We start from the raw sequence: 16932 nt of genomic DNA on the forward strand, positions 1-16932 counted from the left end.
ATGATACGCCAGTGGTTGGCTAGACAGACAGTGTCAGTTCATTAGTTAGTTCGGATCGCGCCTGTCATGGTGGTATGATACACTGCCAGTAATAATATAATAGAAGGAGCTGGAAAGTCCTGACGTGGCCGGCAGTAGGGATGGTGGATAAGTCCAGCAAACCCCGGACTTTCACCCAGGAGGCCAGAGTTCGCTTCTCCTATGACTGTGGAGCCAAACCATGTTGTTTTTTCTAAACATAACCATGTGCTTTTGTGAACATCCCTGTGTTAGTTGCGGCATCCTGGATTGTAAACAGCAGATGTTGAAAGGTACCTAGCGCAAAATTGTAAAGGCATGAAAGTGGACAGCAAAGCAGCAATATGTGACAACTTAAGAATGTGAACAGGGTTGTTTAAAATACCATACTAGGGGTGACCCCAAATAGTCGATGATTCGGTGATTCGATTCGGAGAAGTCTGATTTGACTGCCAGTCTTGAATCGTTGCAAAATGTGGTTATGAAACAAGACCATGCCATTCTAACTATATGTTGGTGCTCACTGCTGCTGAACATCTTGATTTGACATAGAATGTATTTGTTTTCTAGTAATTCATGATATATAGCCTATTTTGATACAAACATCAGCTAATTTCTGTTAATAAAGAATTGAAAATGACGCGTGCGTTTAATCAGTAGGCATAATCATTACTACGCATTAATAAATCACCCAGTTGCTCGATCCAAATAAGCTGAGGTGAGTGACTGCGCTGCAGGACCATCAGAGCAGCATCGAGGCCTACAGTGATTTAAAGTTAAAGTTAAAGTCCTACTGATTGGCACACACCTGAGTGTGTGAAATTTGTTCTCTGCATTTGACTCATCACCTGCGGGAGCGGTGAGCAGCAGCGGTGCCGCGCTCGGGAATCATGTGGTGATGATTTACGGTGGAGGAGGTATGTGCTCTCAAATCAAACTTTTTTTGAAGGATTATTCGTTTACTTGAAGTGTCTTGAAACGAATTTCACCGCTGATTGTTTTCTTGATAGACTCTGATTTTTTATTTGGCTACTTTTTGTCCGACGTGCCAAACAATTGAGAGCGGTGACGCACGCTCCGTGTGGATGAACTTGTATGAACCTGAGTTGATTAATGAAGTAACTTGAAGTCAGAAAGAAGGAAAACTGTTTCTACACCTATTGATGATGTTTTTGGATGTTTATTTGTGAATGAAATGGCAAGTTCTGACGAGTCAGAAACGACTCCTGTTAATGACAAGGATGAGGCTGCAGCGCCTCTGCGCTCATCTAGAGCATCATACCTTGATGAAGTGAAAGGAATAAAGATAAAGATAAAATGATAACCCTTTTACTTTTATTATTATTATTATCTTATTATGCCAACTGAAGAATTAAATTTGTTTGTTTGGGTGTTTTAGCTCTTTTCTCTGGAGCGGAAACTGACAAAAAAAAATCCGTCAAATCAGATTCGACTATGAAAATTCTTAGTCGGGGACACCCCTATACCATACAGCAATAAACAGTCATTGACAGCATAACCATTTCAATGAAAGCCACCTATATTCAGGCAGAATGTAACATGGCATGTGACGACAAACCACATCATACTGTATCAGTGTCTCACACATGGTGAAATAAGAGGGGGACAATAACAGATAAATATTGTTAAATTATTAATGTGTTATAATGTTATTTGAGTTGATTTTCTCTCTAAATTTTCTCAAAAACTGAACAGTGAAATTGCATGAAATTTGACAAAAGGGCACTTTGGACATTAAGGGGCAAAGGGGCAGGTGCTTGAGCACCCTAACCCTCTGCATATGCCTACTGAGCGAGGCAAGCCTTACCCTGCCACACAGCTGACACACTTACTGTAACTAAATATCCAGCCCAGTTTGACTGTAATTCTTTTAAACCATTAATCTTATCTGAAATCACAACAACAAGGAAGTGGTTTGTGAAAACTGTTTACATGCTGTCAGGAAACAGATTAATGATCAGCTTCATATCTTTATGTGCATGCTGCAATCATCTTCTCACATACAGGACTGAGTCATAGATAAACATTGGCACGTTCTGCCACATGAACGTGACTCTGTGCTTCAGGTGTGTGTATATAAAGAGCAGGGATCCCCTCATCATCACTGCATCATTCAGCTGATACCTGAATAACATCACCTCACATTTACCTGACAGGTAAGACACCTGCTGTATTTCTTCTCTCTTCAGTGGAGCTCATGGTTCTGCTCTCTGTCTGAATATTTATTGGCTGTTTGTTTTTTCTCCACACAGAACAGTTGATCAGTTGATCATCACCATGAAGACTGTCCTGGTCCTCTCCATTCTCCTCTGTGCTGCATTTGCAGGTCAGATTCAACACAGACCATTTAGACAGATCACACACACTATCATCCATGTGTTCATCAGTCAATCAGCAAGACTTTAACATGGTGCACACACACACACACACACACACACACACACACAGAGTGGGACAAAAGAGTACACAGCACTGAGAGACTCAGCAACCATACCACATGTGACAAATACAATTGATTGATTGATTGATTGATTGATTGATTGACAGACATTTAATCTCACTGACAGTGTTGTGTTTTTACCTGCAGCTCCACAACCAGAGGGAGAGAAGACAAACAAAGAGAAGGCTCCAGGTCAGTATTGAAGGTCTTTGCTTTACACATACAGGCAGTCAGACAGTAAGATCTACATCTCACAATAAAGCAATTTCTTTCTGTCTGTCTGTCTGTCTGTCTGTATGTTCTCGCACATCTAAAGAACCATTCATCTGATCTACTTTACACAACAGCTCTGTGGGCAGGTAATCGGCCTGTTGGGAGCATGTTTTGAACAGACACTGCACTTGTCTATCTAACACTAACATTAATGTGATTCATTCACAGAAGCAGCAGTGGAGGTCCTGAAGGAAGAGGTTGTTGCTGCACCTGGTTAGTGTCCTCTTTAAATCTCCTGCAGAGTGTTTCTGTTTGGTTTCATGTTTTATTTAGCCTGTACTGTGACAGCCATGTGAGAACATTAAATGTCAAATTGTAACATTTGAAGCTTCATCAGTCTCGTCAGAACTTGTATGTAGGCCTTCTTCATTACTCACACATGCGATATGGGTGGAGGGACCAATTAGTTAATGTTAGCATGATACACGCTAAAGTCGAATAGTGAACAGAGTAAAAATAGCTGCTAAACATCTGCATGTTAACATGTTGACGTTAGCATTTAGGTCAAAGCACAGGTGTGTCTAAACACAGCCTCACAGAGCTGCTTAGCTGTAGATGCTTTGACTGGTTTTAACTTTTGTCACTTCCATGTTAATATGATTTACACTGGACATGCTTGACATTTTGTAGTTGTGACATTCTGTAATGTCAAAAACTCTCAACTAAAAAGAGTTCTGATGAATCTGTTGATGTTTCAGAGATGGACAAGATGATGAAAGATGAAGAATTTGTCCCTGTTCCCAGAAACGGTAATCACAAAGGACACACGTCACTCTTAACAATATATTCTGTAGCTGCTATTAATAATCAATGATGTGGTGAAACACATTTATCAGTTATACTTTATCAGGTCCTCCCAACTGTTCCACATGTTGTTGTACTCTAAATTATATAAGATGTTTTTAAACAACATGCACATAAGAAAACTAAACACACACATACTGACATATTTTGACAATGAAATATATTGCATGTATTTATAGAGACTTATGTACAGCGTTCTATGTATTTATTCATTTATTTATTATATTTTCCAGCACCTGTGTCTGATGTGGCAGCAGCACCTGAATGTAAGAGCCACATCACTGTTTTTATCTTAGTTTAGTTTGGTTTATTTTATTTGCAATTAACAAGGGAAAAAATGGTATTTAAAAGCTGAAATACATTACAAATGAATCAATGAAGTGTTAAGGGTCTTTGCCTGAGTCCTTCTCAGATGTTTGTTGACTAACCACAATGTAGATGTTGATTGTGGAGATGGAAGTAGGTTGTTCCAAAGAGATGGTTATCTGTATTTCAATGAATATTGATGACAACACAGGAAGTAAAAGTCCTTAGAGCTTCTTGTGGAATATGAGTGAATGTCTGAGGAAGACTTTAAAAAGTTCTGGAAAACACTAGGCGAGTCATGAGTAAGATGTGTATACTTATACATGAATACACAAGTCTGGTGTATGTTCACATTATAAATTGATAAAAGCAGGTGATTTTTAGCAAAGCCAGTCATTCTCAAAACTTTCTTTTGAATTAGAAAAATCTTACTGAGATAAATGGGACATGTGGCGGCCCAAGCAGTATTACATTACCTAATATGAGACTCAATTAAAATGTAATAAAAAGTTAAAATACAGGGATTATTGACCAGTGACCAAACTGTACTCAAATTACCAGCTGACTTCAAGTTCAATAAGTTAGTTAGTTTTTTGTGTGCTATGAACCATATAATTTGAATGTAAGGAACCTGAGTTATTTCAATGTTCTCTATGAATATTTTTACTTTATCTTTGTTACATTTTTCATTTTTGTTACAAATTATCATGGAGTCACATTTTTATATATTGAGCGAGAATTTGTTCATCTGAACCATTTGGACATAGATGATAGCTCTTCATTTGCTTCTTGTCTGAGTGTGTAAAATTTTCATGTGAAGCTACAGACATGTAGCATCAGCAAATAAATAAGGCAGTACATTTTTCCCCCCCTGTTTAGGTCATTTATGTAAATCAAGAACAACAGAGGTCCAGGAATAGAGTCACGAGGTACTCCACAAAGTAGCTCAGCTCTGTTTGAATTAAACCTAAACCTTAAATTAAACCTAAATAGAAACATACTGTCGTCTGTCCTTTAAATAATCAAGCAGCCATTTTAAAGCAACATCATGAAAACCATATTTCTGTAATTTTGCAATAAGGATGTTGTGATCAACAGAGTCAAATGCCTTTGACAAGTCTAAGAAAATACCAAGAGTTATTTTCTTGTTGTCAAAGGCTGTACAGATTTTGTTAGCTAGCTGCAAAAGAGCCATTTGTGTTGATATTTTTCTCTGAAAACCATATTGATGGCTGTAAAGTATGTTGCTTTTGTCCATATACTTTTCCATTCTGGAATATACTAGGTTTTCAAGAACTTTTAGAAAAACATGGTAAAACAGACATAGGATGATAATTAGTAAATAAGCTGGAATCACCTGATTTGAATAGCAGAATGACTTTAGCTACTTCAAGATCATTGGTACAACACCTGTTCTGAGCGATAAAGACTAGATCTTATTTCATCATGCCCTGCAGAAGACACTTTCATCCTCAGTATGATGTTATGCACTTCTTCAGAGATAGGGGGGGTCAAACAGCAATCATCTGTATTTACCAAATTCTTAGCTAAGAAAGGACCAATATTTACAAAAACAAAACAAAAAAAACGCATTGCAACTGTTCTTTTCTTTATGTTCCTTAATGAGTAAGATCATCATGGAAACAACAACGACACCAAACAAGACAAATCAAAAATAAAAGGCAAACACCTCTCTCTCAATATTTCAGTCAGTGAAACTGCTCTGTTGAAGTCAGTGTTTTCTCTCTTCTGTCTGTAGCTCGTTTCAACTTATGTCCAAGAGGCTGGGAACAGCATGGCTCTCGCTGCTTCGTGGTCATCTCTACTTCCAAGACCTGGTACAGTGCTAAGGTACTGCTACTATCACACTTATACATTGTTATTGTGAGAACACTGAGCTTGTACACACTGTGAACAATGTGGTTGAAGTCGTAGCTTTTCCTGTCATCTGATAGACTTTGTTATTAATTCAGTTAAGCGAGTGTAGAACTTACCATTGACACACATGATGAATGCAACATGTTCCACAACATGGAGCATCAGGATGGTGATAGTAGGTCAGTCAGTGTGTCACCATCAGTCCATGAAAAGATGAGCTTTTCACATCAAAGCTAAAGACAACTCATTTGGAGGAAGAAAATGCAGAAATGAAATGAAACAACTGTTTAGTTGTTTAGTCACAAAGATTCCTATTTGCATCCTCTGTCTGACAGGAGCACTGCAACATCCTGGGTGCCCACCTGGCCTCGGCCACCAACACAGCAGAGTACAGCTTCCTCCAGCAGATGACACAGCTACGCGGTTTGACCTCCACATGGCTGGGAGGCCTCTACCTGCAGGTATGGATTTATGAAGACACACCACTCAGTCAGTCCAGATCAAGCCCAGGACCTGGTCCAAAGGGGGTCTGGACTTACACAAGACTGATGTGAGAGCAAATGAAGAGACTAAGACATCTTTACACTCATGTTCTTTGTCTCTTAGGGCCAGTGGATGTGGATTGACCAGGAGGGTTTCACCAGGCTGTACTCACTCCCCTCCCCCAGCAGCTACCCCTGCATCTACTTACGCACCAACAGTAAGTCCACCGGTTTGCTTTGGGGTCAGGGTCAGGGCCAGTAACAACTTCTTGCTACTTTTTCCTGTTTTCTCATCTTATTTTCAAACAGTAAATATAACGTGAAGAGAATTTAACTGTTACATTAGCTAATATGTTAGTTCAGATAAAATTTACTACGTCGCTCACAAAGTGTGGCCTGACTCTTTTGCTGAAGAGGGCAACATCAGACACATTTATATATTTATGTCAAATTTGACTATGATATTAGATTATTTTTCCTATCCCACTTTTAATTGGTACAGCTGTCTACACCGTGCTGTAACAGCTCAGGTTTCACTCACATATAATTATGACCAGGGACTACTACAGGCTGTCTGTCTCTTTTCCAATTACAAGTCCAAATAAGATTTAAATACAGTATGTAACTACAGCTGTGAGAGGTGTGACTGTTATACCTGGATTTATGTCTTTTTCTCAGAGAGTTGATATCTTAATTTAAATGCCTTGATAGAGTTCAGAGCCTAGATCTGAGTGAACATGACACTGACTTGTACATCAGAGTACAAGGCAATGTCACTCATGTTTCACACTTTTTTTGGTCTGAGTGCTGATTTACTTAGTTCTCTATGGAAAAAGGTAAATAAGTGATATTACAGTGAACATAATTGTGCATCATCTGTTAGTATAAAAATGGATTTTGTGTCAATCTTATTTTTTTCTCTTTTTTAAATCAAATTTCAGATGGTTGGTGTAACACCGCATGTAGCACTGCTTTTCCCTTCATCTGTTCCAAGATCCCTGAGAACTGTTAACATACAGACTTCTCATCTGGGGCCTTTAGACGGATCAGCCAGGATTTTTTTTTTTTCATTCGCAGCCAACTTATGAACTTTGTTGTGTGTCTTAATGAATTATACTTTTCTTTCTGTATTCTGCGTATTCTACCTGTGAGTGTTAAATGATTAAACATGAAGTTACTGTTGTGTAAAAACATTTCTGTTTGTGGTTATGGCAGCAGTTCTGTAATAAAAACTTGAAAGAATAGGACATTGTTTGTTCATCCTTTAAGTAACTCCCAATAAGAAAAGCACTAAGGCATGGAAAAAATACTGAAAAACACAGTATACAGAAAAAGCAGTGTCAATATGACATGACAGAATATTACATCACAAGAACTGTCTGATATAGCTGATATAGTTACTTTATTCAGGGAGTAACGCAGTAAAGTAACTGTTTATTTTTCAAGAGTAATGCAGTAAAGTAATTTGATTACTTTTAAAGTAACCCTTACACAACTCTGCTCACTCGTCATTTAATTGTTCTGTCACACACCCCAAAATTGGTTACTACATCCTTTCTTCTCAAAATTCAGACTTTGCATGTACGCCTCTGTGTCAGCGTCAGGGTTATTGCTGGTAATCTTAAGTGAGGCTAGATAGCTCACAAATGATTTTCATACCTGGTAGGCAACATTTTATCCGCCCAAGCCCGGTTCTAGGCAGGCATATATGAGGGGGCAGTCATAAATGTGAAGGGGGCATCATGCTCCAGCACATTTTTGCCATAGGTAGAGCTGACAAATAAAGCTCACTCACTCACTCACTCACTCACGCACTCGCAGGATGTGGGGACGCTGTGCCCTATAGAGGGTGTCAAAGCACTGTGGTCTCAAATGTGCTTGCCGCTTGTTTCATCTCAAGGATGGGGGCCTCCAAATAAAATTTCGCTTAGGGCCCCAATTTGGTCAGGGACAGCCCTGCTGCTTCTCTGTGCTCTGCGCTCACGTGTGCGCGCTCAGGGTGATCGGTGATGCACGTCTCTGAAGAGCAACAGTCTCGTCAGTACTGATGTCCAGATTCTCAAGTGCAGGCATCGCCAATTCCCAGTCTGAGCAGCAAAGACTTTCCTCATCTGTTGGCATTGCTTTGCATTTGAAACAACTATACCACCAGGTTTCCAGTGCTGGACTCCGGTATTCTGTGGCTGGCTGAGGGTTAGGCTCATGAGCTGCGGCGGCTGCTTCGTCCAGTAGCCTGAGTTCCGTCCGTATACTCGGGCTCAAACAAATACGGCTCAACAAAGAAATGCTGTTCCTCCTCAATTTCAAAGTCTTCAGACATGTTGAGCTGTCCTTTGCTAAAAGACCGTAGTGCAAATTATCTTTTAGCTCTGTGGTTACTGTTGTCTCTCCCTGCGGTGCACATGTCACGTGATGTAAACACGGGTGAGCGAAGCTCATGCTTTCGCTGGTCACGCGCAAGCGCGCACACGTGAACACGGAGCACAGAGAAGCAGTCAGAGCTACAGGCTACAGTGAGGCTAAAAACAGAGTTCATATGACGTTTTTCCAAACAACTTTTTATGTCGGGGCTGCAGCACACTTGGATCACTATGGATGAGCAGTATGGAGATACTTTGTGGATTCAATTATGTGTTCTTGGACGTTAGTCTGGGGCGCCGTCTGCCATTAGGTTTGCTGATTTTCTTTTTTAAGCCAGTGAGGGCTACAGTTTTCCTTTACTAAGCGAGGAGGGTTTACCTTTGGTGGGATGTATCTTCATGATCTTCACATTGTCGTGCTGTCAGTCATAGTAGATGTTTCAGAAGTTTGAGGTTGTGTCTTCTGCAATGCACTGCCTTTAAAAAACAATGTTCTTGTCTTTTTTCATCCCCCCAAAAAAATCTAAGTAATTGTAATATTTCCAGCTGCTAAGAGAGATTGCACAGAGATCATCCACTTTATTACCCAACACCTGTGTGTTGGCAAACAGGATGCTTGGCAGAGAACATTTATTTGTTTGGGATCTTAGCTGGTGTTTGATCCCTCCAAGCTCGCTTCAGTGCCTCTTCCAATGCTGAGATGGATACAGAGATGGTCTTGCTTGGCCATGCAGTCAGGATTGTAGCATTCTTATGAATTATTTTATGAATTGTAGCATAGGAATTATTGATTCATGACCAAATGATCAGTTGTTGTTTTTTCATTCTTTTTCTTTTTTTTTTCAATTTCAAAAGAAATTTCCCTCAGGTGTTCTTGAGATATCATGTTCCTGAGAATGAGATAAATGCAAGATCACAGTGAGCTTGATCTTTGGCCACCAAAATCTTATTAGTTCATTGTTGAGTCCAAGTGAATGTTTGTGCCAAATTTGGAGAAATTCCCTCAAGGTATTCTTGAATAAATGTGTTCACAAGAATGAGATAGACAAGGTCACATTGTTCTTGACCTTTGACCTATGACCACCAAAAACTAATCAGCTCATTACGAAACCAAGCGGACATTTGTGCCAAATGTAAAGAAATTCTCTTGAGGCACTCTTGAAATATCGTGTTCACGAGGATGAAGCTACCCAAACCAAGCTGTACCCTGCCACCAGCCATGGTTAAAGAAGTAAGTGGAACAGTGGCTACAGCTCTAGAATATTCAGACCCTTCGCATTCCAAACTCTTCAAATACCGCTGCTTTGTCACTAATTTTGACACAAAAAGGCAACTTTCACGGAGTCATGATAAATTGTCAGCATTATAAACTGACGACACCCAGTGGCTAGTCATACCACCATGAAAGGTGCGTCAGCTTAAAAGGCCGCCAGACATTTGAAACACCACTGATAACAATGTAATATAAGGAGCTGAAAAGTGCCTGTAGGGCCTGTGGGAGGGGATGTGGATGGGTCCAAAAAAGACCTGACTTTCACCCGAGAGCTGGCTGTTCACTTCCAATGTGAATTCAGAGATGAACCATGAACCTGAACCATTTTTTAACCTAACCACATGCATTTGTTGCACAAAGAAATAAACGTAAATACGAGATGTTTACTGACATTGTAAGATTATTTTGAAAAACACTGTATGCAACACACACATATTATGTTTTGATAATGAAATATTAAATATTGCACATATGGAAAGTTTCCTTATGTTCAGTATCTATTTATTTATCATATTTTTCAGCACCTGTGTCTGAGGAGGCAGCAGCAACTGAAAGTTAGCGTTAAATCAATGTTTTCATCTTAGTTTAGTTTTGTTTAGTTAAGTTTAGTTGCACATACATGTATAGAAAAGACAGGAAAAAGAAATCAAACGTTTCAGCATTGTGCAGGAGAACTTAGAAGCCAAAACTGAGTTCCAGACTAAGCAATAACACAAAACTGATGGAAATGTACAATTAACAGATATTATCAATGAAGTGTTAAGGGTCTTTGCCTGAGTCCTTTTCAGATGTTTGTTGACTAACCACAATGTAGATGTTGTTTGTGGAGATGGAAGTAGGTTGTTCCAAAGAGATGGCTGTCTGTATTTCAATGAATATTGACAACACAGAAAGTAAAGGTCCTTAGAGTGTCTTGTGGAATATGAATGAATGTCTGAGGAAGACATTAAAGAGTTCTGGAAAACACTAGGCGAGTCATGAGTAAGATGTGCATACTTATAATACATGAATACACAAGTCTGGTGTATGTTCACATTATAAACTGATAGAAGCAGGTGATTTTTAACAAAGCTAGTCATTCTCCAAACTTTCTTTTGAATTAGAAAAATCTCATAAGATTTAGAGATAAATGGGACCTGTGGCGGCCCAAGCAGTATTACATTACATAATATGAGGGTAAATTAAGCTGTAATAAAAAGTTAAAATACAGGGATTATTGACCAGTGACCAAACTGTACTCAAATTACCAGCTGACTTCAAGTTCAATATGGTATTTCCAAGTTAGTTTTTTGTCTGCTATGAACCATAGAATTTGAATGTAAGGAACCTGAGTTATTTCAATGTTCTCTATGAATATTTTTACTTTATCTTTGTTACATTTTTCATTTTTGTTACAAAATATCATGCAGTCATATTTTTATATATTGAGCGAGAATTTGTTCATCTGAACCATTTGGACATAGACGGTAGCTCATCATTTGCTTCTTGTCTGAGTGTGTAAAATTTTCATGTGAAGCTACCAGACATGTAGCGTCAGCAAATAAATAAAGCATTTTTCACACCCTAGTTTTTATGCTTACATTGATTTTTGTAAATCAAGAACAACAGAGGTCCAAGAATGGAACCCTGAGGTACTCCACAAAGTAGCTTAGCTCTATTTGAATCAAACCTATTCATGGAGACATGCTGTCCTCTGTCCTTTAAATAATCAAGCAGCCATTTTAAACAACATCATGAAAACCATATTTCTGTAATTTTGCAATAAGGATGTTGTGATCAACAGAGTCAAATGCCTTTGACAAGTCTAAGAAAATACCAAGAGTTATTTTCTTGTTGTCAAAGGCTGTAGAGATTTTGTTAGCTAGCTGCAAAAGAGCCATTTGTGTTGACTTTTTGTTTTCTTCTGAAAACCATGAAGTATGTTGCTTTAGTCCATATGCTTCTTCATTCTGGAATATACAGATATAGAGATATAGAACAGATATAGGATAATAATCAATAAATAAGCTGGAATCACCTGATTTGAATAGCAGAATGACTTTAGAAACTTTAAGGTCACTTGGTACAACACCTGTTCTGGCTGATAAAAGTTAAAACATATGTGAGGAGCTCAATGCTAAACAAAACTTCTTTCTTTTCAAGACTAGATTTTGTTTCATCATGCCCTGCAGAAGAATATTTCATCCTCAGTATGATCTTGTGCACTTTTGGGTCAAACAGGTTTATACAAGGATACTAGTTCTTGATATTTCCAATGACAAATTCACATTTACAAAACACACACACACACACACACACACACACACATAAAAAAAAACAACATTACAAACACCAACAGATGAACTTTACTTCTCAGATTTGATTCCCAGACATTAGCTTCTTCATAGTACAGGATGTTATTCCTTTACAAAAGAGCTCTTTTACATAAAATGTATCTAAACAATTGTAAATTGCTGCTACTATAAAGGAAAACCCACAGTTAGGATTACAGCAACCTCTGCAGTCCTCTGCTCTGAAAATTCTACTGTCATAACATACTTTATCTTGTTAGTTCACAAAATGTTTTTTCCTTTGTCTCCATGAATGTGTCTTGTCACCAATATATCTCATAAAACTGACGCATTTCATTAAAACAAGAACCTTTTGTCGTTATTTCTTAATCTCAACAACCACTTACCTGGCTTTATATTCCCGAGGTATCCACAGCAATTTTTGTCTTAAAGTATTGCACATTGTGCATTAACATATGTGACCAGGGCCTCTGACCAAATCCCAGAGGGGGGCAGAGAAACCCACAGGTTGAGCAGAGTGAGGGGAGAGGGTCAGGGGTCAGGGTGTTTCACCACCACCTGCGTGTCGTACAACCTTACACTCCACACTGCAAGATAAAGGCACACAAGATTTGCAAGAGAGGAAAGATACGTGAAATGTAAGAAATTTAAACAATAGTATTTACAAATATATAGTTAAATAAACAGGAATTATTAACAAACATAAATGTAAATATATATATATATATATATATATATATATATATATACATATACATATATATATATTTATTTACTGGTGACTATTTATTGGTGACGTCATCACATTGACAAGGCGGAGGAAAGTGAATATCTCCACACATGTGATGTGTGTCTGTCAAGGCCCGAACAATGTTGTGGCGGTTCTAGGCCAGTTTCAATGGGGGGGGCCAAGCTAGGGCCAGTCCTTTTGATACAGGGGCACATACAAGTACGGTCAAATATCTAAGTCTGAACAATAAGATATATATGTGTGTAGAGGGGTCCGGGGGCATGCTCCCCCGGGAGAAAATTTTGTATTTGATTTAAAGGCATCAATCTGGTGAATTCTGAGAGCCAAGTTATGATGGCAGAATATGTCTAGATTTCAACATCTTAGTGCTTTTTATGTGTGAAAAATGTTCTATTTTTACTGATAAAAACATGAGTGGTATGTTATGGTGAAGGGTTACACTTAAAATACGGCTAAGGATTAGTGGTTAAACATTTCAGTAATCAAAAGAAAAATGACTGATGTACTGATCTGCCTCTGGAAGGCTATTTAATATTTAAACTCATGTGCAGATAAAATATTCTTTTAAAACTTTTAAAACTCTCACACTCACAAGTACAGTTACAGATACGCAAAACAATACAAAATACGCAAAATGAAAGGAAAACAAAAGGTGAGATTCAAATAAATTGCACACAAACAGACACAAATTACTGCTTTCCTCCCTCCCCCTCGATTTGCAAGAACAGCACCCTGAATCAGAGCTTTTCAAAAGCCCTCTGGTAATTGAATGCCTCTGGGACAGGCCCATTTATGGCAACCCACTTGATCCGTGGCGTGCGCGATCCGGCTGAGGCACAGGTGCCGGAGCTAATCGCGGCCATTCAAGTAGCTGCTCCACCAGCCACGGCCTAGAAGCGGCTCGGTGCTCCGCTCCGCTAAAATTACGCACCGGGGGGAGCCGAAGAATTCTCAGGAGGCACTCCAGCCGGTGCGCTACAGAGTGACGTTCATTTACGGGAGGCATTTTATATCTGGCCAATTTTTGGAGACTGTGGCAGGGCAAATTAGTCAATGTATGGGAAACACTGTATTTAAACACTAGAAAACTTGAGCCCTTTTCCTACTTGTGTGGTGTATTCTACATGATCCACTGGGTGCGCCTCTTTAAGTGGTCTGACCGGCAACCTGTTGAGACGATTTAGTTCTGCGTTCCCCCTCCGACTCCTCGGCGGGGGGGGGCCACAGGGGGAGCCAGACTCCGAGTTACGGGGGCACTGGCCCCTGCTAGCCCCCGCCTAAAACCGCCACTGCCGAACATACTCGGGCGGAACGTACGCGGAACAGACTCTGCGGAGGTCCGCGCGGACTCAAAGCGGACGTCCGCAAGCCCTGTGCACGCAAAGCTCAGATTTTACAACCGCGCGGACTTCGCTCAGCGCACCAGTGACTGCTTGGCATGTATTTTTCACATCACAGGGATTTTTCACAGACATTTTTACAAGAAACTACAACGCGGAAGTGCGCTCGACTATGGAAGCCCGAATGACTGGAGTCTGCTCCGCTTATAGTACGCCAGAGTATGTTCACTTAGTCAAGGATAAAGTATCAGTGTAAGCCAATCAGAGGCAGCGATTGCATTCCATACACAAGTACAGAGAGAGAGAGAGAGAGAGAGGAAAAACACACAACTTGTCGACTCCTCCCGGGGGGTGTCGACTTGTGCCACTGACGTCGACACGTCGACAAATCGACTTTTCTGTTAATGCCCTAATATATATATATTGTAACCGACTTCCGGCAAGATGGTGTGTTGAACGGCAACTCGACTCGGAGGCTGCAACAATTTAGTCCCAAAGTTTTTCTAAAAATACACTCAGAAGCTTGAAATGAATCCAAATAACGTACTGAAGCCTACTAAATTGATAATACCTGGTGGAAACGCCGTGAAGACCCAAATGCCGAGCGAACCGGAGGTAATGTCGACTAATGCGGAGCAGGCCTGCGACCACGACTATGTTATGGAGGCTAGCTTGGTTAAACAAGCCAAACGAAAAGACACTGGGTCTGCCCCACCGACCCCAAGCAAGCCTCCATCCGGCAAGAAAAGCAAAAGCGAGACGGAGGTCTCCAACCTCACCATACTAGAAGCCATTCAAGGTATGGAAAAGAACAGGCTAAACAAACTAGCTGCATGTTAGCTGCATTGACTAAAGCAGTGCAGTTTAATGCTGAAGAAGTTAAGGAATGCAAGGAAAAAGTAACTGAACTGGAAAAACAACACCAACTCCTCAAACGTGAAAATGATGAACTAAAAGAGAGAATTAAAGAACAGGAAAGATACAAGATGCGGTGGTGCCTGAAGCTGAAAGGTTTGGAGGAAAAATCTGACGAGAACGTCTGAGCTGACACCATACAGCTCTTCAGGAAAATTGCTCTGAACTTAGAAATGCGCCAGCTAGAAGAAGCCGTCGACGTCGTACACAGGGTTGGAAAGAAGGAAAACAACCGCAGCAGACCACTGGTTGTGCTGTGCGTACGGAGGCTGATCAAAGAAGAGATCTGGCACAGAAGCAAGGATTCCCCGGTGTGCAAGGAGAGAGGCGTCCGCTTCGCGGAGATGATGCCACTGGAAGACAAAGAGGCGAGGAAAAAGTTGTGGCCGCAGATTGAACAGGCTTGTCAGGAAGGAAAACGAGCCTACTACCGTGGGCCACACGGATACATAGAGGGTCGAAAAATTGGCTGACAAAATGCAGACTTTGTTACAAGAATACACAATATGAGTGAAAGATGGTAATACGGGACACAGTTGCTTATTAAAAAGAGTAAGTTCAGCTCTATACTTGTAAACACTGAGTGTTATTGTTAAATTTGTTAATTTTATTTTGACTGAATGTTCAAGTGCACTATTTCATTTGCTTCGTTAAATGTGAGGGGTCTGAAAGACTTGATTAAAAGAAAATCTCTATTCTTGTTTTGCAAAGGGCGGAAAGCACATTGTATACTATTACAGGAAACTCATTCTTCCGATGCAGATGTGAACTTTTGGACTGATATGTGGGGTGATCGAATATTGTTCAGCCATGGAAGCAACAGGTCTGCTGGTGTTGCTATTTGTTTTCATAGATTTCCAGGGGATGTAATCACACACAGAACAGATAGAGAAGGTCACTGGCTAATTGCTGTTCTAAAGATTGAAAGTCATTTTTTGATTTTAATTAATTTATATGGTCACAAGTCTGTTGCTCAAAACAGGCAAATGCTTGAAGATATTACTTCAGAGATAAATGAGCTGAAAGCACTCCATCCCACTGATGTTATTTTAATAGGAGGCGATTGGAATATGGTGCCAGATGAATGGGAAGATAGATGGCCCTCCAAGTTTAACAATCACCATTTTAATCCCCTTATTGAAAATTTTATTAGAGATAACAGCTTGGTTGATATCTGGAGAACTCAAAACCCAAGAAAAAAACAATACTCCTGGTACAAGCCTAATGGTACCGCTAAATCTAGAATTGAATACTGGCTTGCTACGGATATGCTGGAGGAATCTATCTCTGAAGCTTTAATCTCCAAAGCTCCTTTAACTGATCACTGAAATTGAAAGTGATAACAGCATAAATAGTTTTTGTAATAAATGGGAGTTCGTTAAATTCAAAATTAGAGAATTCTCTATCAAAACCAGTAAAGAATTAAATTTAAAAAAAAGTAGAGAAGAAGAAAGCAATTTGTTTTGTGAAATCAATCAGTGTTGTGGCAAACCAGATTTGTCTAGTGAAGACAAGGAAAAATTATTGCTTCTACAATCCAAAATTGATGATATTTATATGAAGAGAGCCCAGGGTGCTTTTGTCAGGTCAAGGGCAAAATGGATGGAGGAGGGAGAAAAAAACACATCATACTTCAGCAGGCTGGAGAAAAAAAGACAGGAAAACAAGGCTATAACTAGTTTGTTGATCAATGGAAGAGAATGCAAGGATAGCAAAATTATTGAGAAAGAAATTTTTATGTTCTATAGCAAATTATATTCGTCTGTATACTCTCCTATTG

At 39.6% G+C, this 16932-nt stretch overlaps 1 protein-coding gene across 1 annotated transcript; it reads left to right on the forward strand.

Annotated features, from left to right (window-relative positions):
* Positions 1-806: 806 nt before the first annotated feature.
* LOC117254874 (ladderlectin-like) lies at positions 807-7466 on the forward strand. The gene is made up of 11 exons (XM_078164099.1): positions 807-935; positions 2046-2195; positions 2292-2365; positions 2627-2671; positions 2921-2965; positions 3451-3501; positions 3790-3822; positions 5622-5713; positions 6076-6201; positions 6347-6440; positions 7164-7466. The coding sequence occupies exons 3-11, from the start codon at positions 2317-2319 to the stop codon at positions 7232-7234; spliced, it is 606 nt and encodes a 201-aa protein (XP_078020225.1). The 5' UTR covers positions 807-935; positions 2046-2195; positions 2292-2316; the 3' UTR covers positions 7235-7466.
* The last annotated feature ends 9466 nt before the right edge of the window (positions 7467-16932 follow it).

This window comes from Epinephelus lanceolatus, chromosome 3, assembly GCF_041903045.1.
Source record: "Epinephelus lanceolatus isolate andai-2023 chromosome 3, ASM4190304v1, whole genome shotgun sequence".
Lineage (NCBI taxonomy): Eukaryota > Metazoa > Chordata > Actinopteri > Perciformes > Serranidae > Epinephelus > Epinephelus lanceolatus.